Source organism: Mus pahari, chromosome 20 (genome assembly GCF_900095145.1).
Source record: "Mus pahari chromosome 20, PAHARI_EIJ_v1.1, whole genome shotgun sequence".
NCBI lineage: Eukaryota > Metazoa > Chordata > Mammalia > Rodentia > Muridae > Mus > Mus pahari.
Genome location: NC_034609.1, coordinates 34,428,269 through 34,441,632, shown reverse-complemented (window position 1 = coordinate 34,441,632; position 13,364 = coordinate 34,428,269). Strand labels below are relative to the sequence as shown.

At 50.5% G+C, this 13,364-nt stretch overlaps 1 protein-coding gene and 1 non-coding gene across 2 annotated transcripts; both read right to left on the bottom strand.

The window, feature by feature from the left end:
• Positions 1-6,451: 6,451 nt before the first annotated feature.
• On the bottom strand, positions 6,452-6,522 carry Trnag-gcc. The gene has a single exon. It is a non-coding gene; the product is annotated as a tRNA-Gly (tRNA).
• Positions 6,523-11,694: 5,172 nt separating this feature from the next.
• Exosc6 (exosome component 6) lies at positions 11,695-13,060 on the bottom strand. The gene has a single exon (XM_021220553.1). The coding sequence runs from the start codon at positions 13,007-13,009 to the stop codon at positions 12,188-12,190; it is 822 nt and encodes a 273-aa protein (XP_021076212.1). The 5' UTR covers positions 13,010-13,060; the 3' UTR covers positions 11,695-12,187.
• Positions 13,061-13,364: the final 304 nt, after the last annotated feature.

Below are 13,364 nucleotides of genomic sequence, written 5' to 3'. Positions count from 1 at the left end.
AGTTCGAGGCCAGCCTGGTCTACAGAGTGAGTTCCAGGACAGCCAGGAGAAACCCTGTCTCAAAAAAAACCAAAAATAAATAAATAAATAAATAAAAAGTAAAAATAATAATAAAGTTCGTTTAATCCCAGTAGGAGGTAGAAGCAGGCAGATCTCTGAGTTGGAGGCCAGCCTAGTCTACAGAGTGAGTTCCAGGTCAGCCAGGGCTACACAGAGACACCCTGTCACCCTGTCTTGAAAGCCCCTTCCGCCTCCCCCCCCCCCCAAAAAAAAAGTTCATTATGTATGTGGTCATGTCTGCCAAAACGGGTCTCAAGCATTGCCCGCTGTTTCAGATCCCTGCCTGGGCGTAGAAGGCCCCTACGTGTTCTTGCCTTAACCTTGGCCTGTAGTTAGAGTCATAGTGGGGAGCCAAGCAACCTTAAGCTGTTCAAGAATCAGGTACCAAAGCAATCTCCCGCTGGGAACCACTTAAGTGCCAGACCGAGCACGAGGACCCGCCCACTATGCTGGCCCCGCCCCATCTGAGTGAGACAGTCCCGCCCACCTCCCCCGCTTATCTTTTCCCTCCCACAGCTCCTCAAGTTTGTCACCTGGTCCAAGCTTTTTTTGCAGTCGGGGAAGTGTCGCCCACGTTTGTTGGAGACAGTAGCTGCCTGCCAAGACTGGAAGGAGGGTGAACCTCGGACGCCAGACACTCCCACCCTAAACTCCAGAGGTGGCAGATGTCCAGCAGTAGCATAATGACTGCTAGGGTCTCAGGAGGTGTTGAGATATATATCCCACATAGCCATCAGTCCTAGGGAAATAAACAGGTTATTCAATAAGCATACATTGGCTAATGCATCAGAAAGATTTTGTGCTTCCTAGTAGATTTTCATAGTAAGTTCTGGAAAACTAACAGGACCTCACCATATGCCCATCTGTATTTCCATACAGACTTCATCTGGGAACTTTATTTTTCCATGATGTGGAATATAGGTCTGGGTTTTTCCTCCTCAGTCTATATAGATTCATTTTGCTGTCAGGTGTGGTGGCTCCTGTAATTCCAGCATTCAGCATTCATGAACCTGAAGCAATTCACTTTTCTCAAGGCCAATTTGGGCTGCATAGTAAGTCCGAGCCGAGGCCAGTGTGGGCTAAGGGGTAAGACTGTCTTACGCCGGGCGTGGTGGCGCACGCCTTTAATCCCAGCACTCGGGAGGCAGAGGCAGGCGGATTTCTGTCTTACAAATAAATAAATTGGAGCAGCAAGATAGCCCAGCCAATGAAGGTACTTGCTGCCAAGTCTGGTGACCAGAGTTAGATAACTGAGACTCACACGGGGGAAGCAGAGAGTCGGGGATGCTGTATTTTGCTTTCTCTGGGGATAGGAGGAAGAGTGTGGTCCCAACTCAGAGTAGCTAGCTTCTGTCCAAGAGTAGAGGAGGAATGGAGACCAAACAAGCTGGGCTTCTCATCAGAAGCGAGCAGATAGCTCATTGCTATACTTTCTGGCTTAAACTGCTATTCTTCTTCTCTCTTTTTTTAAAAAATATTTATTTATTTATTTATTATATGTAAGTACACTGTAGCTGTCAGAAGAGGGGGTCAGATTTTGTTATGGATGGTTGTGAGCCACCATGTGGTTGCTGGGATTTGAACTCAGGACCTTTGGAAGAGCAGTCGGTGCTCTTAACCGCTGAGCCATCTCACCAGCCCCCCCCCCTTTTTTTTAAGCTGCTATTCTAATGTCATTCTACCCTTTCTAGGTCAGAAGCCGGGTGGTTTTGTAGGTTTGGTTGCAAGCATCTGGCTGTGAAAACCAAAATATGCTTATATATTTGGTAATGAATTGTGTCCATATAATCAGTACTCATATATTTGGTAATGAATTGTGTCCATAGAATCAATACATATATTACAAAAGAGGCATAAATAAAAACCCTAAAGAGTAACTGTGATGATAAATGTAAATGTCAATTTTTTTTCAGTACTGGAGATAAACCCAGGGTCCTTACATGCCAGGCAAGCACTGAGCTATGTTCCCAACCCACTTCCTAATATTTTTGCTTTGCCCCTGAAGAAACTGTCTTGCAGTGTGCTTAGGCAATGTTCCATGCTTCCCAGAGACCACACATAGATGAAGCTTACTAACTAGGGCACTAGCAGATGGGGCCCTGCAGGGGGCATCCCTTTAGTCACTAGCCACTAGCACAACCCTTCTGACTTGACTTCAGTGTGATCTTTGTCCTTTTATGGCAGGAGCCATTAGGTCCTGCAAAGCCCTGCCTTTCCTGGGTTCTCTGTTCTAAGGCACCACAGGATTAACTGCCTTACACAGCATGCCAGGGGCTGCTGGAGTCTCTTCCCTTAGCACTAGCTGGATTTTCACTGTCCTCGGGCTACTGACGAGCCTTAGACTGCCCACTATTTCTACAGGGCTCCTTACCACTCCATGTATTCTCAGTGCTGAATTTGTCTGAATCTTGGTTGTAAGCTACAGAAACTAATTCTGACAACTCTAAGCAGGAATGAGTTTGTGGATGACATTTGTCAGCCCCCCCAGGGCTGTGGGAGAGTAAGAGAATCAGATCAGGAAAATTGCTGGCTGCCAGTCTAGCTCCAGGCTCAATGAGAAAATGAGAAACACTGTCTTTTTTTGTTTGTTTGTTTGTTTTTTTCGAGACAGGGTTTCTCTGTGTAGCCCTGGCTGTCCTGGAACTCACTCTGTAGACTAGGCTGGCCTCGAACTCAGAAATCTGCCTGCCTCTGCCTCCCAAGTGCTGGGTCTAAAGGTATGTGGCACCACTGCCTGGCCGTATGACCCTCTCTTGTTAGCCAACCACCAGAAAGGCACAGGCATTTACCAACATATGAAGAAAAATTTAAATTCAAAATAACTTGGTTCTGGGCCGGGTGTGGTGGTGTACGCCTTTAATCCCAGCGCTTGGGAGGCAGAGGCAGGCGGATCTCTGAGTTCGAGGCCAGCCTGGTCTACAAAGTGAGTTCCAGGACAGCCAGGGCTACACAGAGAAACTCTGTCTCGAAAAACCAAAACAAACAAACAAACAAACAAAAAAACAAAATAACTTGGTTCACATTGCGTATGCCAGAGAGAGAAAGAGAGGGAGAGAGAGAGAGAGAGAGAGAGAGAGAGAGAGAGAGAGAGAGGTGTCATGCCCAGAGGATGTCTGGTGTCCTGGTCTATATCATTCTCTACTTTATGCCTTTAAGACAGTGTTCCTCGGAGTCGGGCGTGGTGGCACACACCTTTAATCCCAGCACTTGGGAGGTAGAGGCAGGTGGATTTCTGAGTTCGAGGCCAGCCTGGTCTACAGAATGAGTTCCAGGACAGCCAGGGCTATACAGAGAAACCCTGTCTCAAAAAAACACCCAACCCAAAATTAGAGGCTAGCCTGGTCTACTAGGTAAGACTGACTGTCTTACACAAACAGGAAGAAAACAAACAAATGAACGAACGAACGAGAGGAAAGGCCCAGGATCAGAGGGCATTCTCTACAAATTGAACTATGGGGCTTGATTACACAGGGAGAAGGAGCCCCAACTCTTAGGTAATTAGAAAAGCCAGTAACGCTATGAAATAAAATTATAGTAAATCAAACAGATCTGTAGTCCAGGCTGGCCTTAAACTCTCTGTTCTCCTTGTCCTGCCTTCAGCGTGCAGGCATGAGCCCTCCCAGAGTTAAGAAAAGAAAAGAAAAGAAAAGAAAAGAAAAGAAAAGAAAAGAAAAGAAAAGAAAAGAAATCTTGGAGTTTATTTATCTGAAGACAAAAATAAATTTAAGATTTAAAAAAAAAGTTCCATTTTCAGGTCAGCAAGATGGCTCAGTGGGTAGGGTCTGGGTTTCCTTGACAAGCTGAGTTTTACCCTAGTGACTCCAGCAAACTGTCCCAACTCCATACTCACTTTGTGGCCTGTGCCCTGCCCCAATAATAAAAAAAAATTTTTTTAAAGTTCCTTTTGTTTCTGGCTCCCAGCAACCCTGGCTCTTTGAGGCTTAGCCCAGAAGCAGGTGCTTGGCGTGGACCTGGCAGTAGTGGCTAGGGCCAGGGCGGCTGGCACGGGCACTCTCCATCCCTGGCCAGTAACAGGAGAGACCTCAAAAATTAACCCAGCCCAGGGCTGGGTGTCTTCTCAGAGGACACAAGGGCCACAGTCATTCTTCCTCCTGGGTTTCGATGGTACCTAAGTCCCAGGGCCAGGGCAGTGAGGTTAATATGACCGTGGGTTTGGGTCTGAAGGAAATAAAATAGGGTGACCTTTCCAGATGTAAGATATTCTTATTTTAGGGAACTTTCAGGATGACTCTCTGGAGCTTGAGCAGACAGCCTGAGATAGGGGCTGCTAGAGTTTGTCCAAGGCCAGGCTGAGCACCGACGTGTGCATGTGACCCATCCTCCTAAGGCCTCTTTTCATCCTCCTCACCTCTGCTCTACCCCTCTCTCTCCATCAGATTGAACATGGCTGGTAAGCCCAGGCCTGCCTCTGCCCATCCAGGCCAGAAGAGACCACGGGACGGGAACATCTTCTGGTGAGTCTATCCTGGCAGCAAGGCGGGCTGGTTGTCTACTTGTATGTGTTCCCCTGAGAAGGAAAAAGGAATCTAGACGGTTCCCTAAGCACGCTGCCCACCCAGCATCTCAGCATCCGTGACTTACCCCCGAGTCTCAGGCTCTGTCTCTAACTGACAGAGCGCATTCCACCCTATTGGGCTGACATAGCCTGACATCCTCATGACTCTGGAGGGTGCTCCCTTTCCAACCTGGAGTCAGGGAGTCCATCAAGGAGAACCTCTTCTGTGGCAGAATCGGAAACTTCTTTTCTAAATGTCGATGTTTGGGAACCTTTCTAGATGACATCTTTTCCTTAGCTTGGCGGGACTAAAACAATTTTTAGGAAAACACCTCTTTTTTTTTTTTTTTTTTTTTTTTTTTTTTTTTTTTTTTTTTTTTTTGGTTTTTCAAGACAGGGTTTCTCTGTATAGCCCTGGCTGTCCTGGACCTCACTTTGTAGACCAGGCTGGCCTCGAACTCAGAGATCCGCCTGCCTCTGCCTCCCAAGCGCTGGGATTAAAGGCGTGCGCCACCACACCCAGCTAGGAAAGCACCTCTTTTTGTTACTGCTTTAGAATTTAAAAAGAAATCACATTTATTAATTTGCATGTGTGCATTCACGCGTGTGTACGCATGTCTGTGTGCATGTAAGTGTGCACGTGTGTCAGCACACACACGTGTACATGTACGTGTTTTGGTGAGAAGCTCCTTTACCTACCGAGTCACCACACCACCCAGTTGTTCTGTATTCTATGTGTCCGCATGTGTGTTTATATACATTTTTATTTATTTATTTTTAAGACAATATTCTTAAATTCTTTAAAAGTTCCATACATGCATACAACATACACTGATCATTCCCACCTGCCCCTAATCCCCCCTTCCCGCCTCTCTCCCTTCCTCTTATTTATTATTTATTTAATTAACTTTTAGACAGAATCTCTCTCTATGCAGCTCTGGTTGGCCTCAACCTCGCAGAGATCGTCCTGTCTCTGACTCTCAAGTGCTGGGATTGAAAGTCTGGATATACCCATCCTTCCTGGAGACAGTGGGTAGAGCAGGGACTGTCTCCCTAAACCACAAGTCCATTTACTGTATCATTCTTGGATAGAGGACACGTCAGATGTTAAAATACTAACTGACCGGGTATTGTGGCCCTTGTCTTTAACCCCGGCACTTGAGAGACAAAGGCAGATGGACCTTGGTGAGTCTGAGCAAGGCTCAGCTTACATAGGATCCAGACAACCAGAGCTACATTTTTGAGATCCTGTCTTGAAAACAAAACAAATAATAAATAAATCTTAAAAAAAGAAAAAAGAAAAGAAAACAAAACAAACCAGTGGGTTAGGGTGCTTGCCACGAAGATTGACAACTTGAATTCAATTCCTGGAGCCAAGGACACTAGACTTTTCTGCTAAAAGGCTCAGAAGCCATCGACCATGTTGTTAACATGGTCCCCACTGGTTCCTTCCTTTTCCAAAGTGGAGCTCTGGGAGGCAGTTTGGTATTTGCCTATAGAGACACCTACAAAATGGTGTATTTTGGGTTTCTTAATTTCTCTCTTACTTTCTCTTAATTTCTCTCTCTCCTTTTCTTTCTTCTTTCTTAAATTTTCTTTGAACTTTTTAAATTTTCTTCTTCCATTCCTTTCTGTGTGTGGGAAGACTCAAGATTTTAGATAGACTGCAGCTGTTTGCACCGGAGCAGAGATTGCTCCTCTTGGAGGAAAAAGGAAAAGCCAAGGAGGGGGAAGGGGCAGGCAGTGCACTCTATTCAATGCAAGGAGGGGCTACTTCTAGTCGAGGCTGTCGTATTCTGTCGGTTGAAGTTTTTTAGTTCTTTGTGCTTTTTTCTGACTACTTGAGAAAGAAAGCCATTTAAGAAAAGAAAGACATGCATTGGCCGGGAATCGAACCCGGGCCTCCCGCGTGGCAGGCGAGAATTCTACCACTGAACCACCAATGCTTTGCTGTGAAAGTAGCTTTTCCTGATTGTGTTCAGTCTGTGAGGGTCTAGTTCACATAGTACCGTTGAACTGCTGAACTGCATCTGGAACTTTGGATATAACTCTTTTCGTATCTGATCTACGTTGTTGGGGAGAGACTCTTACCCTCTCCGCGTTGATCTCCTGCGCCTGCCTCTTTTTCTTCCTCCTACCGGCCGGAATCCGAAGCAGCCCCAAATGTCCTCAACCGCCCACCCAGACCTCCAGAATCCAGGAAGCAGAGGTGGCAGGAAATCTCATCACAGTTGTGGGGACCCTGCAGGCTGTAAGGGCAGATGGGCATCCTATCCTTCACTTGGCCCACGGAGTCGCCTTAGAGCTGGGCACGTAAGACGACAGCACCAGGAAATTGTTTCTTAATTTTAGACCAGACTCCAACTCAACGTGCTCACCAGCCTCATCCCAGGCAGGACCTAATGCTTTGTGTATTCGCACCAGCCATTCGTGCTCTGGAATCGAGACCCAACTGTCAGCATAGATACTTCATCCCTCCGTGTGAAAAGGGGTGAGACCGCCCTAAAGTGCCCGGCACCTTTTCGGAGCTCGACCACGGCCCGCAGCCAAGGGCAGGTGGCTTGTCTTACTAGCCCCTCTGCATTCTGGCGGTTCCCACGCTAGGATTAAAGTCTCCACACCCACACTACGAACTTGGGCTCTGGCTTAACTTCCCTTTCATCCTTTGCCGGACAAAGATCCGGAAGATCAGCCGTGCCTGGCTCCGGCAGAAGAGCCCTTGGAGGGCTAGGCTCTGGCTGGACAGCCGACTGGGTTGTCACTCTGCTGCCACTTAGAACATAGGCGGGAGGTGGGGGTGGGGGGTGGGGNGGGGTGGGGGTGGTGTTAAGAGTCCAATCAGGGAGAAGCTGGTTTGTTGTGGTCTCCCAAAATGACTTTGGGCAAGAGCCTAGGGTGTCTTCTGAGGAAGAGTCCTGACCGTCAAAGAAAGGGCTGCAGGTGTAGGTAGGATGGACACGAGTTCAAAGTCAGCCTCAGCGACATAGAGAGTTTGAGGCCAACCAGGGCAACTTAAGAGAGGGAAAGGAGGGGAGGGAGGGAATACTTGCTCTTCCAAGTTCGGCTGCCAGACCGACTCAGGTTTTCCCTTACCTGTGAACTGAAGAACTGAGTCGAATAGTGAAGATATACACTACTAGTTAGTGGCTGGGTCTTGCCAGCTGTGTCCTGAGGTAGGGGCAGGTGGCCCTGGATGACTTGACTGCTCCCTTCTCTCCTCTCCTGTCTTTTTAGGTTGGATGAAAGCAAAAGGACCCCTCTACTCATCAATCAGGTGCCAGCCAAGAGACGAAGGATCCATCTAAGTACAGGGGTCAAGAACACCTACAACACTCACAAGGCCTGCGGGAACGGTCACGTGCCCCTGGAGCAGATAAAGTGTGAGTGAGGAGCCCAGCCCTCACCATCAGCGCCCGGGAAGAGTTGGGTAGCCTTATCTCAAGTGAGGGAAGTCTGAAAAGCCCTGATAATACGGGCTCTCAGTTCCTGCCCCCGGTGGCCCCCTGTGGCCATGTCGGCGTCAACCCTGCCCCCTCTTAGCAGACCAGACCCAGGAGCTGGATTCCATCCGGAGGGAGCTGAGCAAGATCAAAGCCCAGGTGGACAGCCTGTTGGAGAGTCTGGAGTCCATGGAGCAGCAGAGGGATCCGCGCATGGGGCAGGTACTCAAGGAGGTGCCCAGACCACGCTCTCCATGGGTCCCAGTCATCCCTGCTCCTGAAGATACGGGGGCTTTGGGGTTCTTCTGTTCATGTCGTTCTCTGACAGGAGGCCTCCTTTACAAGCATTGGACGTCATTTCCCTTGCCTGTCCCCATGGCCAGAGGACCTCTGTGACCTCTAGTGAGGTTGTCCTGGTTCCCTCCAGATATCTGGAGTAGAAGCAGCCGTCTTAGTCTCCCTCTTGTTCTTTGGAGTTCGAGATTACTGCTAGGCTCCTGATTGAGCCAGCTGGGACCTTGGAACTTTGACTATTGGCTCTCTAAACAGGAACAAAGGACAGTGAAGGGGACAGGTGTTCTGGAAGTGAGGGCTTCTCAAAATATTGAGTCACGCATCCAAGGGCCAGAGGGTCTACCAAGAGGCAGGCAGCTCAGGGCAATACACAGACAAGGGGTAGCCAGGGATGCTCTGCTCTCCTTCACCCTACCTGGGTCCTTGTGGCCTCTCTGTGAGCAAAGACAGAGCACGTGGTTTATGTAGGAACACAGAGTAAGTAGTAGGGTACAGATGGGTTTTGTCTTGGGGTTTCTATTCCTGCACAAAACATCATGACCAAGAAGCAAGTTGGGTAGGAAAGGATTTATTCAGCTTTCTCTTCCACATTGCTGTTCATCACCAAAGGAAGTCAGGACTGGAACTCAAGCAGGTCAGGAAGCAGGAGCCGATGGAGAGGCCACGGAGGGATGCTATTTATGGGCTTGCTTCCCCTAGCTTGCTCAGCTTGCTTTCTTATAGAACCCAAGACTACCAACCCAGGGATGGCGCCACCCACAATGAGCCCTCCTCCCTTGATCACTAATTGAGAAAATGTCTTATAGCTAGATCTCATGGAGGCATTTCCTGAAGGGAGGCTCCTTTGTGATAACTCCAGCTTGTGTCAAGCTGACAAAACCAGCCAGTACAGGTTTACAACCTATAACCAAGAGCAGACCCTAGGGCAGCCACGTCTCCCTTCTCCTCTGCTTTTTAGCCCCTTGACTCTGGGTTTGGTTGGCTCAGCTATACCAGTGGCTGCTGCCAGGTATTTGGACACTGGGTTAAGACAGTTCTTTGTTGAAATACCATCTTCTGGAAAGGAGGCAGAGAAACTCTGACTTTATACTGTGCCTAAGTACATTCCATATGCCCAGTCCCAGCCTCCCTCTTTAAGCTTGTTCAAATTTGATTTCCTGAACCAGGAAGGAGGTGGTGGCGCATACCTTTAATCTCAACCCTTGGGAGGTAGAAGCAGGCAATGTCTGAATTCCAGGCCAGCCTGGTCTACAGAGTGAGTTCCAGGACAGCCAGGGCTACACAGAGAAACCCTATCCCCAAACACAACAACAACAAAAAATTGACTTTCTTCCCCCTTTCTGGCCTCACCCCATCGGTTGCCTCCCCAGGGCTGTGCCATGCTAATGTTCCTAGGGTGAGACAATCCAAATGTGGACACTGATAAGGGCCTTAGATTTTCTCTGCCCTCCCGTAACTTCCTCCATTATCAGTGAGTTCCTTCATGTCTTGCCTAACCCAGGCTGGATGAGCTCAGGAAGGTCCTCCCTGCTGCCTATGGCCCGAGTCACAATTGCCCTGGGAAAGGAATGTGCTACAGGGAGAATGCCTGCTCCTGCCTGCCTGTTCTGAGTTTGCAGGCTTCAGTGTTAGTAGGTATGCTTAGATCGGACACTCTCCAGCACCCCTCCCATCCCCCAAAGAATCTAGAATAGCCTCAGACTTCCCCCAAGGTCCTGAAACAGGGGAAGGAGGGGAAATGGAAGAACTAGATTTCAGCACAGTTTAGCCATGTTTCCCAGGCTGTGCCTCCTGCTCTCTAAGCCAGCCCCTCCCTCTCTTCTCTGCAGGTCAAGAATCTAGCATCAGACCAGTAGGAGGCAGGAAACCTTCAGGACTTCGTTCAGCTGGTACTTCTCAAGTGGGCTGTTTGCTTGCCTTGTATTTTTGGAAGACTACCTAGTCACTCCCTTGCAACTTGAAGTCACCTTTCTGGCACTTGGGCATTGAAGGTACTGTACTGAAGCATGGCCCAGCCCACCCAGGAAACCTTCCGGTAGTCTTGGGTTAACTCCTGAGGTCTTCTCCACGAGTCCTGCTGTGGGCAGGGTAGGGAAGCCCCCCCTCCACCCCCCATCCCCCGACCAGCAGTATCTCACATTATTCTCATTCAACTGTGGTGGTCTTACAGGAGGCACCTGACAGGGCCCTGAGCCCAGCGAGCACTGTTGGCTCTCACGGAATAAAGGGTGCCTCTTATTTGTCTCCTTGCCCACGCACCACTAAACCTGGTGGTGTGTCGATTTTTCTGCAGCCACAGCAGTGAAACACACTTGTATCCCTGCAGTGACACCCAGCTGTAAGGTTGTGTGTGCCCACCTAACCAACCTCTTCTGGTTAAACCCACCATGTACCCTACAAAGCTATAGGCTATTCTTCAGAATAGGGGAGCTTTTATGGCTTTTTTTTGTTTATTTTTTCGAGACAGGGTTTCTTTGTATAGCCCTGGCTGTCCTGGAACTTTGTAGATCAGGCTGGCCTCGAACTCAGAAATCCACCTGCCTCTGCCTCCCGAGTGCCTAGGATTAAAGGCATGTGCCACCACGCCCAGCTTTTATGGCTCTTTGATTCACACTAGTATAACACTAATTTCAGATCTGCTCTAGAGTCATGTCAGAAGGGGAAAAAAAAAGTGTATTTCTTCTTCATCAGGGGTTCTTTGTCCTCATAAGCTGAGCAGACCCCTTCCTTAATAAGTGTCACACAGCTTCCTCCAATTCAACCCTAAATGAAGAAAAGTCCCTATACTCCCGATCAGTCAGGCCTGTCCTGCCTTAAGGAATAGCCAGGCTGTAAGTGATGCCACAGTATTTAGGCGGTCTCCATTTGAGTAGTCCATTGTTGCCCTGAGCCTTGGTCCCAGGAGCCAAGCCTGGACAGGATACCAGGATGGAACCGGGCATCCTTCCAGAGCAAAATCCTTTTCAGTTACCCAACTCCTCGACATGATTTTGTCCTAAAGGGAAGGGTAGGTGTGCACTCGGGCTTCTCCTTTTAACTCTCCCAGTCCTCCCCCCCCCCCAGAAGGGGTTTTTGTGTGTAGCCCTGGCTGTCCTGGAATCTCAGACTTACCACCTCAGCAGCTGCCCCAGACAATGCTCCAGGACACGAGGTTTCTCCTCCAAAGCACATACTCCCCCCCCCCCCTTTTTTGACAGGGTTTCTCTGTGTAGCCCTGGCTGTCCTGGAACTCACTCTGTAAACCAGGCTCGCCTCGAGCTCAGAAATCCACCTGCCTCTGCCTCCCGAGTGCACATAACCCTTTCTTAGTTACAGTGGGCTAATATGAACACTTAAAGCAGTAATGAATGACTCCAGCCCTTGAAAACACAGACTCAACACACACCCGGTTCAGAACAGCATTGTTTCTAACTCTAGCATCAAGAAAAAAAACACAACAGGTGTATTTCCAGGCATAAAAAAAGTTTTTATGTTTTACTCTGAGTAGTGAGAAGGCAAAGTTCCCCTGTCCATCCTCTCAAAAGAATCAGTTTATTAAATATTGGCGCCAATGGCTGGCCTGCACAGGGTCCGTCCCTTACAAGACCACAGCCCCATATATCGTTTACTAGGTAAGTCCAGCCCAAGTTCTTTCCAACTCCGGAGTATGGCGGCTTTCAAATGTCTCCAACTGGATCATGTTCCAACGGCCTTTTAAACCTTTCCAACAGAGCTTTGCAGTGCTTTGGTTCTGTGCGCCCAACTGCCCCACTCTTCGTTTCTCAGCTCAGCGGAGTCAGGCGACCATCAGCGCTTGGTCCTTTAGGGAAGAGAAGGGCGATAGCAGTCCTCCGCATCCTCTTCGCTCAGTTTTTTTTGTTTTTTTTTTTTTTTCCAATCAGGGTGGGGCGGCGGCACCCCTCCGGCGGGCAGCCCGCACCAAGCACTGCTGCAGGACCGGGTAGAGGCGCTGGCAGCCCTCCAGGCCCAGGCGCACCGCATCGGTCCAACTCTCGATCTGCCCGCCTTCCCCACTGCCCAGTAACCCGGCCACCTGATTGAGCACGGGCATGAGTGCCACCGTGAGACCGGCCGCGGAGTGCTCCTCCTCCAGCCGCGTGGGGTCCAGCAGCCAGGTCGGGGAGGGTCCCGGGGTGAGGCTCAGGCCGCAGCCCACCACCAGATCGTACATCTCCACTCCCGCGTCGGCTAGGGCGAGCGCGGCCGCGGTGAGCGCCGCGGCCAGCGCACAGCCGCCGTCCTCCAGCAGCAGCGCCGACACCTCGAGCTGAGCACGCGGGTAGCGCCCCAGGCGCACGGCGGGCTCCAGAGCCTCCTGCAGCGCCAGCCCCAGCTCGCGATCCTCACCGCCGCCGCCCTGGGGCGCGCGACGCCGGCGACCGGAGAAGGGAGCGCGGCGGAAGTCGCAGATCAGGCGACCCCGGAGGGCAGCCGGAGCTTCCCCGCCCGCTCCCGCTGGGCCGCTGCCGCGCTCGCCGCCCTCGGCCTGCCGCGGACCGGACACGGCGCACAGCACCTTGGTACCGCCCGCCTCCAGGTAGGCGGAGCCCTTGGCCTGGCTCAGCAGCCCCGCGCGCGCGTACACCGGGCGGAGCCGCGTCGGGTCGCGCGCGGCGGGCGTCTCGTCGTCTTCGACCGCGTAGAGCTGCGGCGGCTGGGACTCCTCCGGCCCGCGGATGCGGCGATGGTCTCCCGGCATGGCGGCTACGGGCGTGCGACCCACTTCCGCCTGCTGGGCTGCCCTTGCGCACCCGGCTCTTCCGCTCGCTTGAAGCTACGCGCCCGCGCAGAGCCTATCGGGAGAGCGGTAGGTGTGCGCGCTGCCACCTAGCGGAGGGGAGGGAGAACGGCGAGGTATAGCTGGCCTCCTATGCTGGTACCTTAGCTAGTCTAAGGACCGGATCTGTTGTTGTTGTTGCATTCAAACTGTTTCACACAAGCTTGCCCCAGGTGAGAAGTCTTTGTTTACTCGTGCACTTAGTCCCCTGGCTGCTTCAACACTTGTTTAATAAATGGACGGTATCTCTCTTCCCTACAACTGGATAACAATATTT